General features: G+C 68.8%; 1 protein-coding gene across 4 annotated transcripts; it reads right to left on the bottom strand.

Moving 5' to 3' along the window:
• Positions 1-22: 22 nt before the first annotated feature.
• On the bottom strand, positions 23-13582 carry MAP3K6 (mitogen-activated protein kinase kinase kinase 6). Of its 4 annotated transcripts, XM_090056945.1 has the most exons (29): positions 12619-13581; positions 11913-12052; positions 10997-11020; positions 10087-10274; positions 9258-9426; positions 8855-8961; positions 8368-8538; positions 7970-8082; positions 7344-7503; positions 7050-7200; positions 6792-6899; positions 6670-6719; positions 6338-6433; positions 6118-6202; positions 5869-6002; positions 4813-4940; positions 4199-4335; positions 3914-4019; positions 3585-3742; positions 3247-3436; positions 3016-3169; positions 2250-2421; positions 1938-2123; positions 1705-1810; positions 1305-1530; positions 1074-1183; positions 800-891; positions 494-570; positions 23-320 (listed from the first exon to the last, which is right to left on the bottom strand). In XM_090056945.1, exons 1-29 carry the CDS (start codon positions 12857-12859, stop codon positions 242-244), a joined length of 3858 nt encoding a protein of 1285 aa, XP_089913071.1. In that variant the 5' UTR covers positions 12860-13581; the 3' UTR covers positions 23-241. The 4 variants fall into 4 exon arrangements, with proteins under 4 accessions (XP_089913071.1, XP_089913070.1, XP_089913072.1 ...); XM_090056944.1 differs by having other exon boundaries at positions 6670-6899; positions 12619-13582; XM_090056946.1 differs by lacking the exon at positions 12619-13581 and having other exon boundaries at positions 6670-6899; positions 10370-11020; positions 11913-12037.
• Positions 13583-15486: the final 1904 nt, after the last annotated feature.

Below are 15486 nucleotides of genomic sequence, written 5' to 3'. Positions count from 1 at the left end.
CCAGTGAGGAGGTGCCCGCAGGCAAAATAAGCAGCTGTTTATTGCTCCGTGCACAGTGCTGCGGTGTCCCTGAGGAAGCCATAGGCACCAGCCTTGGGGGTGTCCCCATCCCAGTCCGGGGGCCAGCGCGATGCTGGAGGCAGCTGTCGGCGGCCCCCTGCACGGGGGCGGTGCAAGCAAGCTGGGCCGGTTTGGCCAGGCGGCTCCGTCCTCTGCGGCTGGGCAAGGGCCGGAGAAGGTCTCAGTCTGCTCCCCGCTGTGCCAGCGTGGCTCGCCGGTGCTCCAGGATGGCTGCCCACAGCCGGCATACCCACCCACCGCTGCCGGGACAGGGGCAGCCTTGTGAGGCCACGGCTCGGTCCCAGGCTGCCACGTGGCCATCGTGGAGGAGACAGCCCCACCCAGGCCTGGCATCTGCCACCCGGAGCCCCCTCGTCCCAGGAAGGGGCAGCCTGCCTCGGGGCCCCGGGGACGGAGAGCGGGGAGGTGGTACCTGATCCCCATGTACAGCAGGTCGTCCCGTGTGGCGCAGGTCAGCAGGTTGTGCAGGGTGAAGCCGTGCGCCAGGAGCTGCAGGGGAGAGGAGGTGTGGGCAGGGGCTTGGCCAATCCCTTCCCTTCCCCTGACTCCCCCCTTGGGCCGGGCAGGGGGCTCCAGGGCCCCGGCGGGGGGGGGGCCTCTGTTGTGGGCCAGCTCTTGTCGACACCGAGGAGGGGAGACATGGGGCATGTGGCTCAGAAGCGGTGGAGCATTTAGCCCCAAACCCACCCCGTCCATGGCTGTGCCCTGGGGGCCCTACCGTCTCGGTCGTGTTCCTGTCAACCCTGTGGTGCTGCAGCCAGTCCACGAGAAGGGGGTCCGGGGGCTGTGCCTGGCACGGAGCAGGGACGGCTGGGGGGCAAGGGGCTGGGTGAGTCTCCGGGACCCCAGCAAACCCCGTGCCCAAGGCCACCTGGGCCAGAAGACAGACCTCTCCACCCATCACGGCTCGGCTTGGCTCACCCCAGCCCAGGAGGGTATTGCCCCGTGTCCTGCAACGGACCCCAGGCCCCCTGCCCTCAGCCCCTGCTCACCGATGGGCTGCGACCTCCGCCCGGTGCTGGCGTCCTGCTGGGCCGCCCGCAGTGCCCTCCTCACCAGCCCCTGCCACTCCTGCTCCTTCTGCACCAGCTCTTGCAGCAGCCTGGGGGGGATAAGCCATGAGGCTGGGGGCCGGGGGCTGGCCGCTCCCTGCCCTCGACGGCTGGGCAGAGCCGCGCAGCACCCGGCGTGGGCAGCCTCATGCTCCCGCGTGCTGGCCTCACCTGCCTGTCTCCACGCGGAGGTGGCTGAGCTCTGCCAGGAGCAGGGAGGTGCCTGGCGGGTTGGTTTGGGCACCAGGGCTGGCATCGCCACCCGGCCTCAGAGCCTCCTCGCTGCCCGTCGCGGCTGGCTGGCTCTTGGCCTCCTCTTGCTCTTCCTCCTCCTCCTCCTCATTGCTTGCTTCTTCGAGGTCCTTTTTGCCCTGCACCCCGGCTGCCAAGCCAAGCTCTAGAGGCACCCAAGAGACATGGCGAGGGGGGTCCAGCAGTGCAGCCCCCGAAGCATGCCAACGTCCCAGCTGCAGCTCAGCTAAGGATGCTGTCTCCTCCGACCCGCCCCCCAGCTCCCAGCTGAGCCAAGGGCATCCCAGAGCATGGCCCCCCCACGCCTGCCCCGGCCCACCTGTCAGGATCAGGGTCAGTGCCGCCTGCACCGCCTGTCCCATGAGGTTGTCCAGCGCGAACATCCAGTGCGGCTTGATCTGGTGCAGCCGCAGGACCCGCTTCACCTGCAGGAGTTGGGGGTAGATGGGGCGTGGGCAGGGGGCGGTCTCTGCCACCCCACCCCACCCTCCAAGACCCCCTGCCCCCTGGGTGCGATGTGGGTGGGGGCAGAGCCCAGCCTGGGGCACTCACCGCCTCCTGGAAGCCAAAGAGCAGAGGCTGGGCATGGCGGAGGCTCCGGCCGCTTGCCTGCAGCTGGCCTTGCAGCGCCCGCAGGTCTTGCTCCAGCTGCTGGGGGCTGGGGGAGCGGATGAAGCCCCCAAGGCAGGACACCAGCTGGGCGATGTGGTCTTGCTCCAGCCAAGCTCCCTTCGTGCTCTGCAGGGGAAAGCAAGCTTCAGCCGCAGCTCGGGAGAGCATTGAGGCCCCCAAATCACCTGGGCTAGATGCCAGGCCCTGCCCGAGTTTGCCCAGGGAGTGGCAGGGCCGGGGACTGGTACTGGCCTGTGCCTGGGTCTCTTGCAGGGTGGCCACAAGGGTGGGCAGCTCCTCGGTGAGGATGCGGTGCAGGGTGGCTCTGCGCTCGCTGTCCTTCCGCAGCAGGAAGAGCCCACTGCTTTCCTCCACGGAGGACGACGAGATGCTGAAATCGGGGCTGGATGACTCCTCAGGTGCCCTGGGGAGGCAAGGGAGTGGCGGGGGGTGCAGCAATGGGGGGCAAGGAGCTGGAGGAGGCACCCCCAACCCCTTGCTAAAGCCAGAGCTCCCCCAGCTACAGCCCAGGGGGCTCCCAGCCTGGTGGGTGATGCAGGGGAGATGCAGACCCCTGGCCGGGCCATGGCAAAGGCTTGGGGGGTGCGCCTTCCTTGCTGGCACTTCAGTACCGAGGAAAGCCTCGAAAGCATCTATGGGGGGCTGCAGACAGCCTGGCACGGCCGGGCTGTGCGCTCCAGGCGCAGGCTCTGCGTTGCATCCCCTCCAAGCGCCCGGAGCTGCGCCCACGGAGAGGTGGGACCCGGTTACATAAAGCCAGGTGCACGGGCAGGCTGTCACCGCCAGGGGTCACCCCCTCCCTTCTCGCCGGCCCCTGGCACCGGTGCTGGCCCTGCCAGGGGGCACGGGGCACGGGACCCGCACCCACCCCTTCCGCAGCAGGGACCGAGTTGCACAGACCGTGCCCGCAGGGTAAGGCAGGGTAGGACACCAGGGCCAAGGGGCATGTTCATGGGTGCCCAGGAGCTACCCCCTCCCCCTCAAAAGGCGGCGGTACCCGCGGCAGCCGCGTCTCAGGGTCATCTCACTGGTGCAGCGGGCCACGGGTCTGCTGTCCACCTTGGCACCTGCCCTGGGGACCTGCAAGGATGAGGAGACGCTCCTGGGGATGCCGGCAGCCTCTCCACGGCGCGCCAGGATCGGGGAGTCGCCTGCGGGAAGACAGGCCTGGTTACCCTGCTGCCCCGGCCCTCCGTCCCCTTCCCCCCATGCCCGCCCCACAGCTCACCTGCCCCCTCGGCCGGCGCGCCGGGGCTCCTGGCTTTCTTTCGGCTGGAGGGCGCCAGGAAGGGCTGCAGCAGCAGGGCCGCAGCTGTGGACCGCCTGTCTGGCTCCACCTCGAAGCAGGCGAGGATGAAGGCCTTGGCTTCTTCTGACATGGAGTCCGGCACCGTGGGGTGCACCTTGAACATCCCCACCTGGGCGGGAGGAGATGGGGTGGAGGGGGAAGCTCCTGGCTCATCAGTCTCTTCTGCATCCCCGTTGCACAGGCTGGGTCCAGGCCAGCCCCCCCTCGCTGTCCACCCTGTGCTTGACCGGTCCAGATACCCTCTCCGCGGTGGGTACCTTGAACATGGCAGCCTGGGGGCTCTCCAGCTCGTAGAAGGGGGGCTTGCCCGTAGCCATCTCGATGAGGGTGCAGCCCAGGGACCAGATGTCCGCCGGCTTCCCGTAGCCCCGCGGGCCCTGGTCGATGACCTCGGGGGCCATGTACTGCAGGGTGCCTGGGGGCAGGCACCAGAGAGTGACCAGGAGAAGCTGGCCCCGAGGAGCCGGACGGCCCCGATCCTGGCAGCACCGGCTCCTTCCCTCACCCCGACACAGGGGCAGGAGGGTCCTGGCCGCCCGCTCTCTTCCTCCCAGGAAGAGGGATGACCCTGAGATGAGGACCTCACCTGTGAAGGTCTCGGTGCTGGGGCTGATCCCAGCCAGCCGCTTGCAGGTGCCGAAGTCGGAGATCTTGAGCACCCCGCTGTACGTGTTGATGAGGACGTTGTCGCCCTGCCGGAAGGGACAGGGTCGCTCTCTCCCGGAGCCAGCTCTGCTGGCCGAAGGCGCCAGGGACGGTCCCTTCGGCTCCCTCGGTCCACAGCAGGGCTGGGCGTGTGGGTCCACTTGGCCCCAGGGCCCCGATCCCCGGAGGGGCTGGCAGGGCCCCAGGCTCCACCAGCCTGGCTCACTTTGATGTCGCGGTGGACGATCTGGTTGTCGTGCAGGTAGCGCAGCCCCTCCAGGATCTGCCGGGTGTAGTAGACGATGGTGGGCTCGTTGTCCTTCAGAGGGCCCCACTTGGAGCACAGCAAGGACGAGAGGCTCCCTGCGGATCACAGAGACGGGGGGCTGGAGGGCATCTTCGGAGGTCACGTCTAGTCGGGCCCCATCCAAACCGTCCCAGACAAACCCGTCGTCTGATCTCTCAGTAAAACTGCTGGTCGCCCCCGACACAGCACCAGGCACTGTGCCCGACCCTGCCACGGGTCGCGCAGGGGAACTACGGCAGCCAGCGTCCTGCTTCTGTAAACAGGCAACGCGCTCAAGGGATGCCGGGCAGAAGGAAGGCAAAGGCCCCCGGTCCACACCCATCTGCAACGTCTGGGGCTTCTCCAGAGTGGGAGCAGGAGGGGAACGGCCCCAGGGCATGGACAGGCAATGCACAGCCCCCGCGGCCCCGGGACAGCGCGAGAAGTGAGGCCAGCTGGGCCCCGGTGCACCGCCTCGCACCCTGTCCCAAGAGCCACGAGGACGCTGGGTTCAGTCCCCACTGGCCCAGAAAGGGGGTCCCAGCTGCACCCACCTCCTGGCACCTCCTCCATGAAGATCTTGATGAAGCCGTCCTGGCTGATGGAGCCCAAGTACTGGACGATGTTCTTATGCCTCAGGCGCTTGTGCAGGGCGATCTCCTCGTGCAGCGGCTGCGAGTATCTAGGCCGTGGGCAGGAGGGGGTTATACCTGGCCTGTCCCTCCCTGGCGGTGAGGGTCCTGGACCGTGGCAGGGCCCCCAGCTGCAGCTCATAGGAGGCAGCTGGAAGGGGCAACACCTAGCCCAACCCCTGCTCAAGGCAGGCTCCACCCTGACTAAACCATCCCCAGCTTCTCCTGATGCAGCTTGAGGCCATTGCTTAGTCCTGTCCTCTGTGGGCACCGAGAAAACCTCCTCTCAGTCCCTTCTGTCACCACCTTTCAGGTATTTGAAGACGGTGACCAAATCCCTGCTCACACGTCTCCTCTCTGGGCTAGGCAACCCTCGCTCCTCACCAGCCTGTCCTCCTCAGTCTCATCTCCCAGGCCTGATTATTTTTGGTGCTCTCTGTTGGACTCTTTTGTCTACATCTTTGATGTCTGGGGTCCAAGACCGGACAGAGGGCTCTATTTAGATATGAGGTGAAACTTTATCACTAGGAGGGCAGTAAAACACTGCAACAGGATAGCCAGAGGTGGTGGAGTCTCCATCCCTGGGGGTCTGACGACCCGGCTGAACAAAGCCCTGGCTGGGATGATGTAGTTGGGGCTGGTCCTGCTTGGAGCAGGGGTTGGACTAGTTGTGACCTCCTGAGGGCCCTTCAACCCCCATTTCTACAATCCTCTGACTCCAGGGGAGGCCTCACTAGTGCTGAACAGCGCACAAGAATCACGGCCCTCGACTTCCAGGCGACACTCCTGTTAGCGCAACCTAGGCGCTGCTGGCCTGTTCTGCAACAGTACTGGCGCATTTGTGGGGAGTCATAAAATCAGAGAAAAGCAGGGTTGGAAGGGACCTCAGGGAGTCTCATGCAGCCCCGGCCTGCTCACACCCCCCTCCCACCCCGCTCCCAGCCTCCAGCCCCCATCTGCCATCCAGCCCGGCCCTACCTGCCGTCCCGCTCCGGGATCTCCTTGATGGCGATGCGCACCTGGTTGCTGAGGTCGCGCCCAGCATAGACGATGCCGTAGGTGCCCTTGCCCAGGACCACCCGGTCGCCCGTCTCCGTGTACTCGTAGTCGTACTGCAGGGGCCAGAGCCAGGTTGTGGACCCCAGACCCTGCCCTGGCAGCCCGGGTGGGCAGCCAGAGCTCCCGGTGCCCACCAAAGCAGCTTGCCCAGCTGCCGTGGGCACCCACCTCCAAGACCTCGCTGGTGCTGCTGCATGCCTCCTCGCCGGACCCCGCCTGCGCCGCCACGATGGAACCGACCAGCTCGCAGAACCTGCCGCCGCATGGGATGAGGCTCGGATGCGGCCTCCGCGGGGGGGAGGCGCCGTGACAGGCTGCGTGGGGCTGGGCTGGGGGAGCACCCAGGCGCAGCCACCACCCTGCCCTGCCCCACGCCCGCCCAGCTCACCAGCGGCAGTGGTGCTCGGTGGGGAAGCACAGCTGGAAGTCCTCGGCCGCGGGCAGCACGTACAGGAAGAAGCAGCGTTCGTCCCACTTGGAGATGCTGGAGGAGGTGCCCAACAGTGAGGCTTCCCAGATGCCCCAAAAGAGCTGGGCTGGTGCCCCTGGGTAGGGGCCACATGCCCTCACCCCGCTCCCTGCACTGCCAGTACCTCCAGTACCCCCAAGGGACAGGCTGTGGTCACTGCCGGCTCAGCCAGGGCACCGGGGGGGGGGTCAACCGGACGCGGCTGAGCCCGAGACCTTGCCGAGAGGCGAAGCAAGGGGTAAACGCCTCACCTGGCCCCGCGGATGGAGGCAGCCGGGAAGGTCCAGCTGGAAACCCCTGTCTGGGGGGAAACAAAAACCGCATGGGGCACAGGCTGGGGAGCCCGCGGACCCAGGCGGGGCAGGGTTCTCACCTCCTCCGTGGGGCAGACGTGGCGGAGCATCAGGGAGCACTCGGCCTGGTCCTCACGCACGGTCAGCTGGGCCGGTTGCAGGACCTGGGCCGGCTCTAGGATCAGCACCTGGAGGAGACGGAGGGGCAGCTGATGGACTGGACCCTGCAGGCTGTGGGGCAGGGGAAGGGGAGCCTCGTTCATCTCCCCCCAGCAAGGACCCCTGGTGCAGGTGACCCCACAGAGAAGACCAGCAAACCGCACGCGTGGGCCCCTCACCGGGCAGCTGTCCGTGGGGGCGAAGGGCTGGGACGATGCCAGCAGGAAGCCCAGCCAGAAGTCCGCCAGGGCCTGCCTGGGGGACGTGTCTGCCAGGCGCTTCTTGAAGTGCTTGTAAATCAGGAAGGTCTCCATGACGGAGACCAGGTACCTGTGGGGAGAGGGTGAGCAGGGTCTCTGGGCCAACCTGGTCCCCCATGAGAGAGGCTGCTTGAGGGATGCCCGAGCGGGACCGCAGCCTCCCCTGCCCATGTCGGGATGTGCGGGGGTCCCTCAGGCAGGTCTGCCACCCACCAGACAGGGGCGTGGAGCTTGTAGAGCTTCTCGGAGGCCTGGGTGACCTTGGGCAGGTTGTTGGCCAGGATGGCAGTGCCCAGGTAGAAGCCCACGTCCCAGTAATACTCCATCTTCTCCAGGCTGCCCTTGCGGCCCTGAAGGCAGCTCAGCTTCATGCCTGGCAGGGAGGAGGGGAGGGAGGGCAGAGGCATGGCCATGGGGACCCCCTGCCCACCCCACTGCCCCGCGGCTTGTGCCGAGCACACACTCTTCCCCAACCCCCAGGGCAGCACGCGCGTCCAGGACGGCCCTCGACTTGCAAGCCACACCGGCCCTGCAGCCCATCCCAACCTTGCCAGGGCCCCCCAGGGCATCTTTTGCACCGGGGACACTGCACGCTAAGCCCAACCCAGGGCTGAGACCACTCCCTACCTCTAGCAGATGCAGCGTCCCCCCACTCGGTTCGCTGGGAGGGCCCAGGACAGAGAGGACACACTTCCTCCCCTGCAACCCCCAAGGACCCCTTGCCCCACCCCAGAGGCTCATCTGCTGCAGACAGAGAAGTTGGCAGACCCCTCCCCCCATCTCACCCCCCCTCTTTTGGGCCTCGAGACATGGGGCCAGGGGGGAAAGGGGCTGCTCACCTATTTGCCGGAGCTGCAGGGAGGTCTCGAATTCGTGCCCAGCAGCCACGAGAAGGACAGCGGCGTTGAGCCCAGCGTGGAGGCTGGGTTCTGTGTCAAAGGCTTTGCTGTACCTGGGGCGGCGGTGGCCACAGGGAGACGCCGCCAGTCACTCGACAGGCCCCCAGGCCCTGCTGTCACCGGGCGGCTGCTCGGGGGTGTGGTGTGACAGGCGCATGGGGCCACGGGCGTTCCCCCCAAATGCCCCAAGGAGGGGCAACAGATATGAAACTGCAAGGTTATCAGCCTCCCAGGGTTTGGTGCCCAGAGAGCCCGAGCCCTGTGCAACTCGGCAGGGGCTTGCATTGGCGCCCTCGGTCTTCGTGCAGCGGTGCCCAGCGCCTGCCCCCAGATCTCACCAGTACAAGGCCCGGTCCCTCTTGGCGGTGTCCGTGAAGTTGGAGCTGATGAACATGTCCTTGTAGACGCGGCCACACATGCAGTACAGGTCGGGTGCCACGCCTTCCCGCTGTTCCACCACCGGCAGCAGCACGGTCAGCGCCTTCTCCCGGTCCCCAGGCTGGTTTCGTCTGCACAGGGGGCACACAGTGAGCCGAGGATGCCCCGGGCACCTCCAGGCAATGGGTCCCAGAGGAGGGAGCAGGGAGAAGCAGTGTCTAAATCCCACCCTCTGGCATCGCATACGGCACCCCATGCTAAGTACCCCCACTCCTCTCTGCAGCTCGGGCCAAGTCTACCCTGCGGCTTCAAACCTCCGCGTGCAGCCCAGGACGCACAGACAGGCATGTCCACCCCTGCCCGAGCCCCCCTGGCAGGAGTCGCCAGTGCCACTGGTGCCCACGGGCTCCGGCGAGGGGGCACTTGGCACTGGCAGGGCCTGCTCACCTGTTGAGGGCGAAGGCGTAATGGAAGTGGATGTTGTGCTGCTCGGCCACGTCGCAGGTAGGCAGGGCACGGAGAGTCTCCACCAGCGAGATGATGGCGTCGTAGTCCTGTGCGGGGGCCACAGGGAGCTGGTGGGCCACTCCAGAGACCCTTCTGCCCCCAGCTAAGAGGGCAGCCACGCCAGCCAGAGAGGTCTGCTGCTGGGTTAGCCCCTGCCCCGCAGCTAGCTCCATGCCCCCCAGGCACACCGGGACCGCTCTGTCAGGGCGATGCCCCTACAGACAGCTCCATCCGGGGTCGCAGCCAGGCAGATCCCAGCTCCTCCGGGGGGGGGGGCCGAGGCAGCTGCACCCGGGCTCCCCCTTCTCGGGGACGCACCCAGGGCCCCCCGACCCGGCGGCACCTGGACGTCGCGGTAGGACAGGAGGAGGTTCACAATGATGTCGAGGCTGAGGAACTCGACGCTGTCCAGGCGCTGCTGGATACGGCCCAGCTCCTGGCGCAGCTGCTCGCCCCGGTACTGCTCCCGGGCATGGCGGATGTCCCGGCGGAGGGTCTCCCGGAGGTACTCGCTGCCGAGCAAGGAGAGGAGCACCCCTGAGCCAAGGGGGAGACTGCTCCCTGGGACTGTGGCACTGGCGAACCCCAGGGACAAGCCCCCATCGCAGGCCATGAGGGATGCCCCCCACCCCTGCACTCCCATACCGACAGGCAGGGCCAAGCATCCAAAGGGTGCAAGCCCGGACCCCAGGGGTTCAGACAGAGGGCCCAGCGGGGTGCCAATAGACCCATGACAGAGCTGGGCTTGCATGCAGAAGACCCTGGTCTGGTCTGACAGTGATGTGGGGTCAGAGCCCCCCAGCCCTAGGCCTTCCTTGCAGGAGCCCCCCCGCCTTCCCTCTCCCCCAGCAGGGAGTGGCCAGGGCTGGGCCCATTGTTTCTACCCCCCCCCGTAGCCGGCAGGAAGCTGCGGTCTGCCCTGCTGAAGCCTGCTCGGCACTTTGCCTTCCTGCCTCTCCCCACCCCTGGAAAGGGGATGAGACAGCTGCAAAGACCGAAGCCGTGCGGGGGGGAGGGGGTCAGCTCAGCTGCTCAGGGCCTCGATCAGGAGATGGGGACAAAGCACTGCCAGGTCCCGTGCTGGGGGCAGAGCTGCAGTGGTGCCAGCACAAGCCTTGGGAGCTGCCTCCCGGGGCTGGCGCAGGGGCCGTGCCCGGCAGGCACAGCCGTACCAGGAGTTGGTGGGGGTGGCCTCTAGCAGCTTGGCCAAGCGCACCGCCAGCGGGGTGAAGAAGGCCTCCATGTCGAAGCTGGGCTGGAAGAGCTCGGTCAGGCACTTCATGGCGCTGGCGTCACAGCACAGGACCTTGTTCTGGGCAGTCACCACGTAGGCAATGAGCGTGTAGCTGCTGCAGCAGTCCTGGCGGAGGGAGCAAGGCAGGGGTCAGGGCGATTCCCCAGCCCCTCCTCCCCCAGCCTTCGCTTCGCGTTTTGACATCCCCAAGGGCAAAGAACCTGTTTGTCCACGGAGCAGAGCAGCATGGGCTCCCCCTTCCCGCTCACCCACACACCCGCTGCTGGATCTCTGCCCAGCTCTGGAGAAGCAGGAGCTCCGTTCATGCAACTTCTGCAGCACGGAGAGCTTTAACCACCTTGCATGGAACGGGGCCATCGTTAGGGTTCAGAGTCAACACCCCTTTTGTATCAAAAGCAAGACAGCCAGGGGTGCCTTGACCCCTCCCCTCCGTGCAGCCCCTGGGGGGGGGACAGGGGACAGGGGACAGGACTGCGGTGGGCAGCTAGGGGGGAGCAGACTGTGTAGCTGCCAGCGAGAGGATGTGGCAGCGTGTGGGCAAGGGCTAGAGCAGACGGAGGCTGGGACACTTCCTGCACAGCCGTGTGTGTGCATACGTGTATATGCATACATACGTGTAAATGTGCGTGCATGCGTGCACATGGGCGTGCATGTGTTCAAATGTATGCCTGCATGCACGTGTGCGCACACGTGTGTATGTGCGTGCCAGCTTCGGCCCAGCTGCTGGCAGATGCCAGGAGGGGAATCGCCCCAGGTGAGCCGGGCCAGGAGGGGCTGGAAATGAATCAAGAGGAAGAGGCAGGTCCGGAGCAGCGAAGGAGACTCACGGAGGTCTTCTGGCAGATGTCCTCCTGCGGAGACAGAGCGGCGCGCTGAGCTGAGCACGGACCCGCACGGGGCATCGCGGGCAGGGACAACCAGCCCGCCCCAGCACCCGCTCCTCCGCGCCGTGCCCAGGCACCGGGGAGCGGGATGCCCGCTGCAGGGAGCCACGCGGGGCCACTCATGTCCCTTCCCCGACAACCTCTGTGCAGGCTTTCAGGCCCCGGGCAGGCTCGGTGCCAAGCCGGGGCTGGCAGAGAGTGTTAAACGGCTGCGGGGTCCTTACTGCAGGAGGGGGACAAGCCAGACTGTTAAGGCTGCATTAGCTGGGGGTCCCCGGGTGCGGGGCACGCTGCAGGGAGGTCTGAGCTGCACTTGCACCGCCTGTGGAAAGCCTCCACCCAGCTCAGCTGTTTGCACCAGGGCCCCCAGCTCCCTGCCTGCCTGTGGGTGAGGCCCCAAGCCTCTCCATGCCTCAGTTTCCTTGCACGAAGGAGAGCCGATTCCTCCTCCACCCCGTTATTTCAATCGCAGGCTTGTGGGGGCGCGGACTTCCATGCACCGCTCACTGTAGGGTGCCCAGCACCACGGGGCCCTGGTGAGAAGCACCCCAGACTCGAGGTGCTTCCTTGTCACGGGAGACGGAGGATTACACGGGACCCCTGCCCGTGCCCGGAGATGGCCCAGGCCCTGCTCCAAGCTTGCGGGTCTGAGCTCTGGCACGGTGCTTCCCAGTGAGAGACCTCGCCTCGTAAGGCAGGCAAACGGGTGCCGCCTCTGGTGGGGAAACTGAGGCATGGGCTGGGGACGAGTCTTGGCCCAGCAAAGGCAGGAAGACAGCAGCCTAGCAGGCCCCGCCTGCCCCGCAGCTCCCCACCCGCTGGGGCTCGCCGGCCCAGAGACGCCCCTCGGCCCGCTCACCCGGAGGGCCTGCAGGTCGGGCAGGTCGGTGTGGCAGCACAGCAGGATGTTGTTGGTCATGCTGAAGCTCTCGCGCACGCCCAGGTGGTAGAAGAGCGAGGGCTGGCACTGGGAGCTGCTCACCTCCACCACGGCCACATCTGCGGGGAAGCAGGGGGACCGTCGCGCCCGGGCCCGGGCAGGAGGCGCCGGCTGGGGTCGCGGACGACCCCAGGGGCTCTGGCCGGGCTCGGAGCCACGGGACCCCCGCGCGCTCCTGCAGAGCCGGCGGCCGGGCTGCTGCGCGCCACAGCCGAGGCAGGCGAGGGTGCGCGCGGTGGGCGCAGCTTCTGCGCCGAGGGGCCGGCTGCACGCTCCCGGCTTGCTCGCGGGGGGGCCCGAGCGCCCCCGCCCCGCGCTGCCCTCGAGAAGCCGGGCCCGGAGCAGGGCCCGAGGCCCGGGCATCGGCCCGGCTCCTCTGGCCGGGCGGGCCGGCGCCAAGGGGCGGCGTGAGAGGGGGCCCGCCCCTCGGACGGAGCCGATGGCAAGCGCCGAGCCCGCGGCGGGGGCACAAGCGAGCCCTGCGCCCGGCGGCGGGCAGGAAGGCGGCGGCCGCAGCGCGACAGTTGTTTCCCCACCCGTTGACATCCTTCTGCGCCGCGGCCGCCCCCCCGCCCGCGGCGTGTGCTCGGCGCGGCGCGGCGCGGCGCGGCGCGGGGGCACTCACCGGCGCTGTAGAAGGCGTGCAGCGCGGCGGGGTCGCCGAGCGCGAGGCGGGCCAGGGGCAGGGCGCGCAGGCGGGCGCGCGGCGGGGCGCAGACCTCCCTCAGGCAGCGCAGCGCCGCCCCGCCCGGCCCCGCGCCCACGAACACGGCGCCCAGCGCGCGCGCGCCCCGCGCCCCCACGGCCCTGCGCGGCGCGCTCGCCTCGGCCAGCGGGTCCTGCCAGCAGCTGCCCGCCCCGGCCATGGCGCGCGCCCGCCGCCCGGGCCGAAGTCCGCGCCGCCGCCCCGCCCCGCCCCGCCCCCGGCGGGAGCCAGCGCCCGCCCCGCGCCTCCCGGCCAGGCGGACGGGCCGCCCGGGACGCTCCCTCACGCAGCGGGCGCCGCCGCTGCCGGGCCCTCGCCCGCGTGCTGGGAGGCCCCAGCGCCCCCGGCCTCGCCTAAGCGGGGCGCGCCGGGCAGAGCCACGCGACCACCTGCAGCCCCCGCCGCGAGGGCGGGCCGGGCGCTGCCGCCGGCGGGGGGGCCCCGCGCTGGCGCGGGCACGGCGCCGAGGGAGCGGCGGGCCACCAGCCGCGAGCGCCCACGGGGGGCCGCGTGGCGGGCCCGTGCGCGGCCGGGGGGCTCCTTGCACACGCCGCCTCTGCTCCCGTCCGCCTCCGGCACCGTCCCGGGCCCGGTGCTCGTGCCGCTGGCAGCGCCCGGCCGCGGGGAGAAGCCGGGCCCGCAGAGCGCTGCCCAGGCCCGGCCCGGCCCGGCTTCCCGCCGCTCCCCGCGGCCGAGGCGGCGCGAGGATGTCTGGCCCGGGCCGGCGGCCTGGAGGCCCGGAGGGAGCCGGGAGGTGCCAGCGGCGCTCGGGGCAGAGGCCCCGCGCCGGCGGCCTGCTGGCGTCGGCCGGTTCTCCCAGAGCCGGACCCCGGGCCTGACCGCTTGCTGCACCTCCCCTCAGGCGGGGGACGGGGCCGTCTCGGGGGGAGCAGCTGCGCAACGCCGCCGTGATGACAGCACTCATCTCGCGGGGGCGCGGCCTCCTCGCTGCCGGGGCGGAGTGCCCCTTGCAGCCCGCTGGACGGGCTGGGGGCCGGCAAGAGGCTCTGGAGCAGCCCCGGGTCCGTCCCTAACGTGCGTTCTCCGTGGCCAGATGACCCCGGTGCGGCAGTCACACACGCCAAGGAGCAGGTGGCCCTGCTTTCCGGGCTGCTGGGAACACGTGGACGCCTGTGCTGCAGGGTGAAAGCCCAGCCCCTCCTGCCCGCCTGGACTGGGTGCCAGCTTCGGACTGGCTTGCATTTCGGGCCGGCCCTGGGCACCCCGGGCAGCGGCTACTCGCCAGCGTGCGTGAGGAGGCAGCAGTGCCAGCCTTAACTGATGGGGAGCAAGGGAGACGCTCCTTCCCTGGACAGTGCCACGCGGGAGCCCAGCCCCGGGGCTGGCCGCCCAGGGGTCCCCCTCTGCGCCGAGGGCTGGGGGCAGCACTGAAGCAGCCTCCTGCTTGCTGCGAGGCGGGGGCCTCCCCCCTTCGGCAGGCATCCCGCACACATGCAGAGCAGGGCCCTGCCCCAGCACGGACCCTGCGGTCGGGGGCACGCCGGTCCCTGCTCCGCCGCCGCCTTCCCATGCAGCCTTGGCCAAGTCCCTCAGGGCAGGAGGGCCCAAAGGACCCGAGCAGGCTTTGGCGCCAGGCACCATCGCTGTGGGACTTAGACCGCATTAAACGCGTGCGTCCAGGCTGGCCTGGGGCCTGCCACGGGCCTGAGTCCTGCGCCGCCCGGAAGCGGCCTGCGTGAGGCGAGACAGCGGGACCGCCACGCGGCGCGGCCCGGCCTCCCCGTAGCAGCAGCCGCGGCCAGAGCAGCCGGCGCATCCCGGGAGAGACCGGCAGAGCCGCGGCACAAACAAGCTCGGGGCCGGGAGATAAAAATACCCGCCTGTGCACCCGCGGCCGCTGGGGAGGCCCCGGCAGTACGTCGGTAGCCAGCCAGCCGGAGGGGAGAGCGGGACGGACGCGCGGCCCGGCTGGCGGAGGTGCCGGGCGCCCAGAGCCGTTCACGCGCTTCCGGGCAGATCCCGTGCTGTGGCGGGGTGGCCTGTGCCGGGCTCAGGGCAGCACGGCTCCCGGGGCGAGGTGCTCAGCCCGCGGGGGCTGGGGAATACATGGGCCTGACCATGCCAGAGGGGCGTGGCATGCCAAGGCACACGCGTGTACAAACACACACATGCACACCAAACAGACAAGGTGCAATGACACCATAGGACAAGGGGATTTCGCGGTATCAGACGCCGCCAATGCCGGGAACCAGCTGAGCTGCCTAATGCCTTCGGGGCTCCACTGCAGCCCCCGGACGTCTGCAGAGCCCCCAGGCGGGCAGCGCTGGGCCATCTCCACCTAGGGATGGGCATCTTGTGCGTGCAGAGCAGCGGGCACAGAGGCAGCAGCTTGGCGTGACGTCTGTGCTGCAGCCAGCCTTGGCACGCGTGTCATGTTCGACAGGCATGCCTGTCTTCCTGCGCTCCAACATGCATGCCCCCTCCCCCTCCCCCCGGCTATTTGACAGCCGTGCCTGCAGAGCTCAGATGCAGGTGTGTCGTGGGAAAGCCCGCCCCGAGCTGAGCTCATCTGTTCCTGTTTGTTTGCCTCGGAGAGGGCGATGACTCCAACCCGCCCCCGGGGAATCTGGCCCAGGCGCCTCCCGGCTTGCAAGTGGGAGCAGGGAGCTCCAGGCCTTCCCAGACTGCGCCAGCACAAGCCGGCAGCTCCTCCGAGACTTGAAACCTCTGGGCCGAAGCACCCCGCTCTGCGCCACGATGCAAGGCGGCTGCCGGGCTGGGTGACGAGGATCTTGCCTTGATCTTTCCCAGTGGCCTAGGGGGATG

Source organism: Crocodylus siamensis, chromosome 7 (assembly GCF_052110815.1).
Source record: "Crocodylus siamensis isolate JL-2025a chromosome 7, ASM5211081v1, whole genome shotgun sequence".
NCBI lineage: Eukaryota > Metazoa > Chordata > Crocodylia > Crocodylidae > Crocodylus > Crocodylus siamensis.
The sequence above is the reverse complement of the archived record's forward strand: the minus strand, read 5'-3'. Positions and strand labels throughout refer to the sequence as shown.

Coding starts and splice junctions, on each gene's coding strand:
- MAP3K6 (XM_090056944.1), bottom strand. CDS start 12,859: ATGGCCGGGGCGGGCAGCTGCTGGCAGGACCCGCTGGCCGAGGCGAGC. Junction 12,053..12,618: donor GCACGCCTTCTACAGCGCCG/GTGAGTGCCCCC, acceptor GCTTCCCCGCAG/ATGTGGCCGTGGTGGAGGTG. Junction 3,743..3,913: donor CAGCACCGAGACCTTCACAG/GTGAGGTCCTCA, acceptor GCCTGCCCCCAG/GCACCCTGCAGTACATGGCC.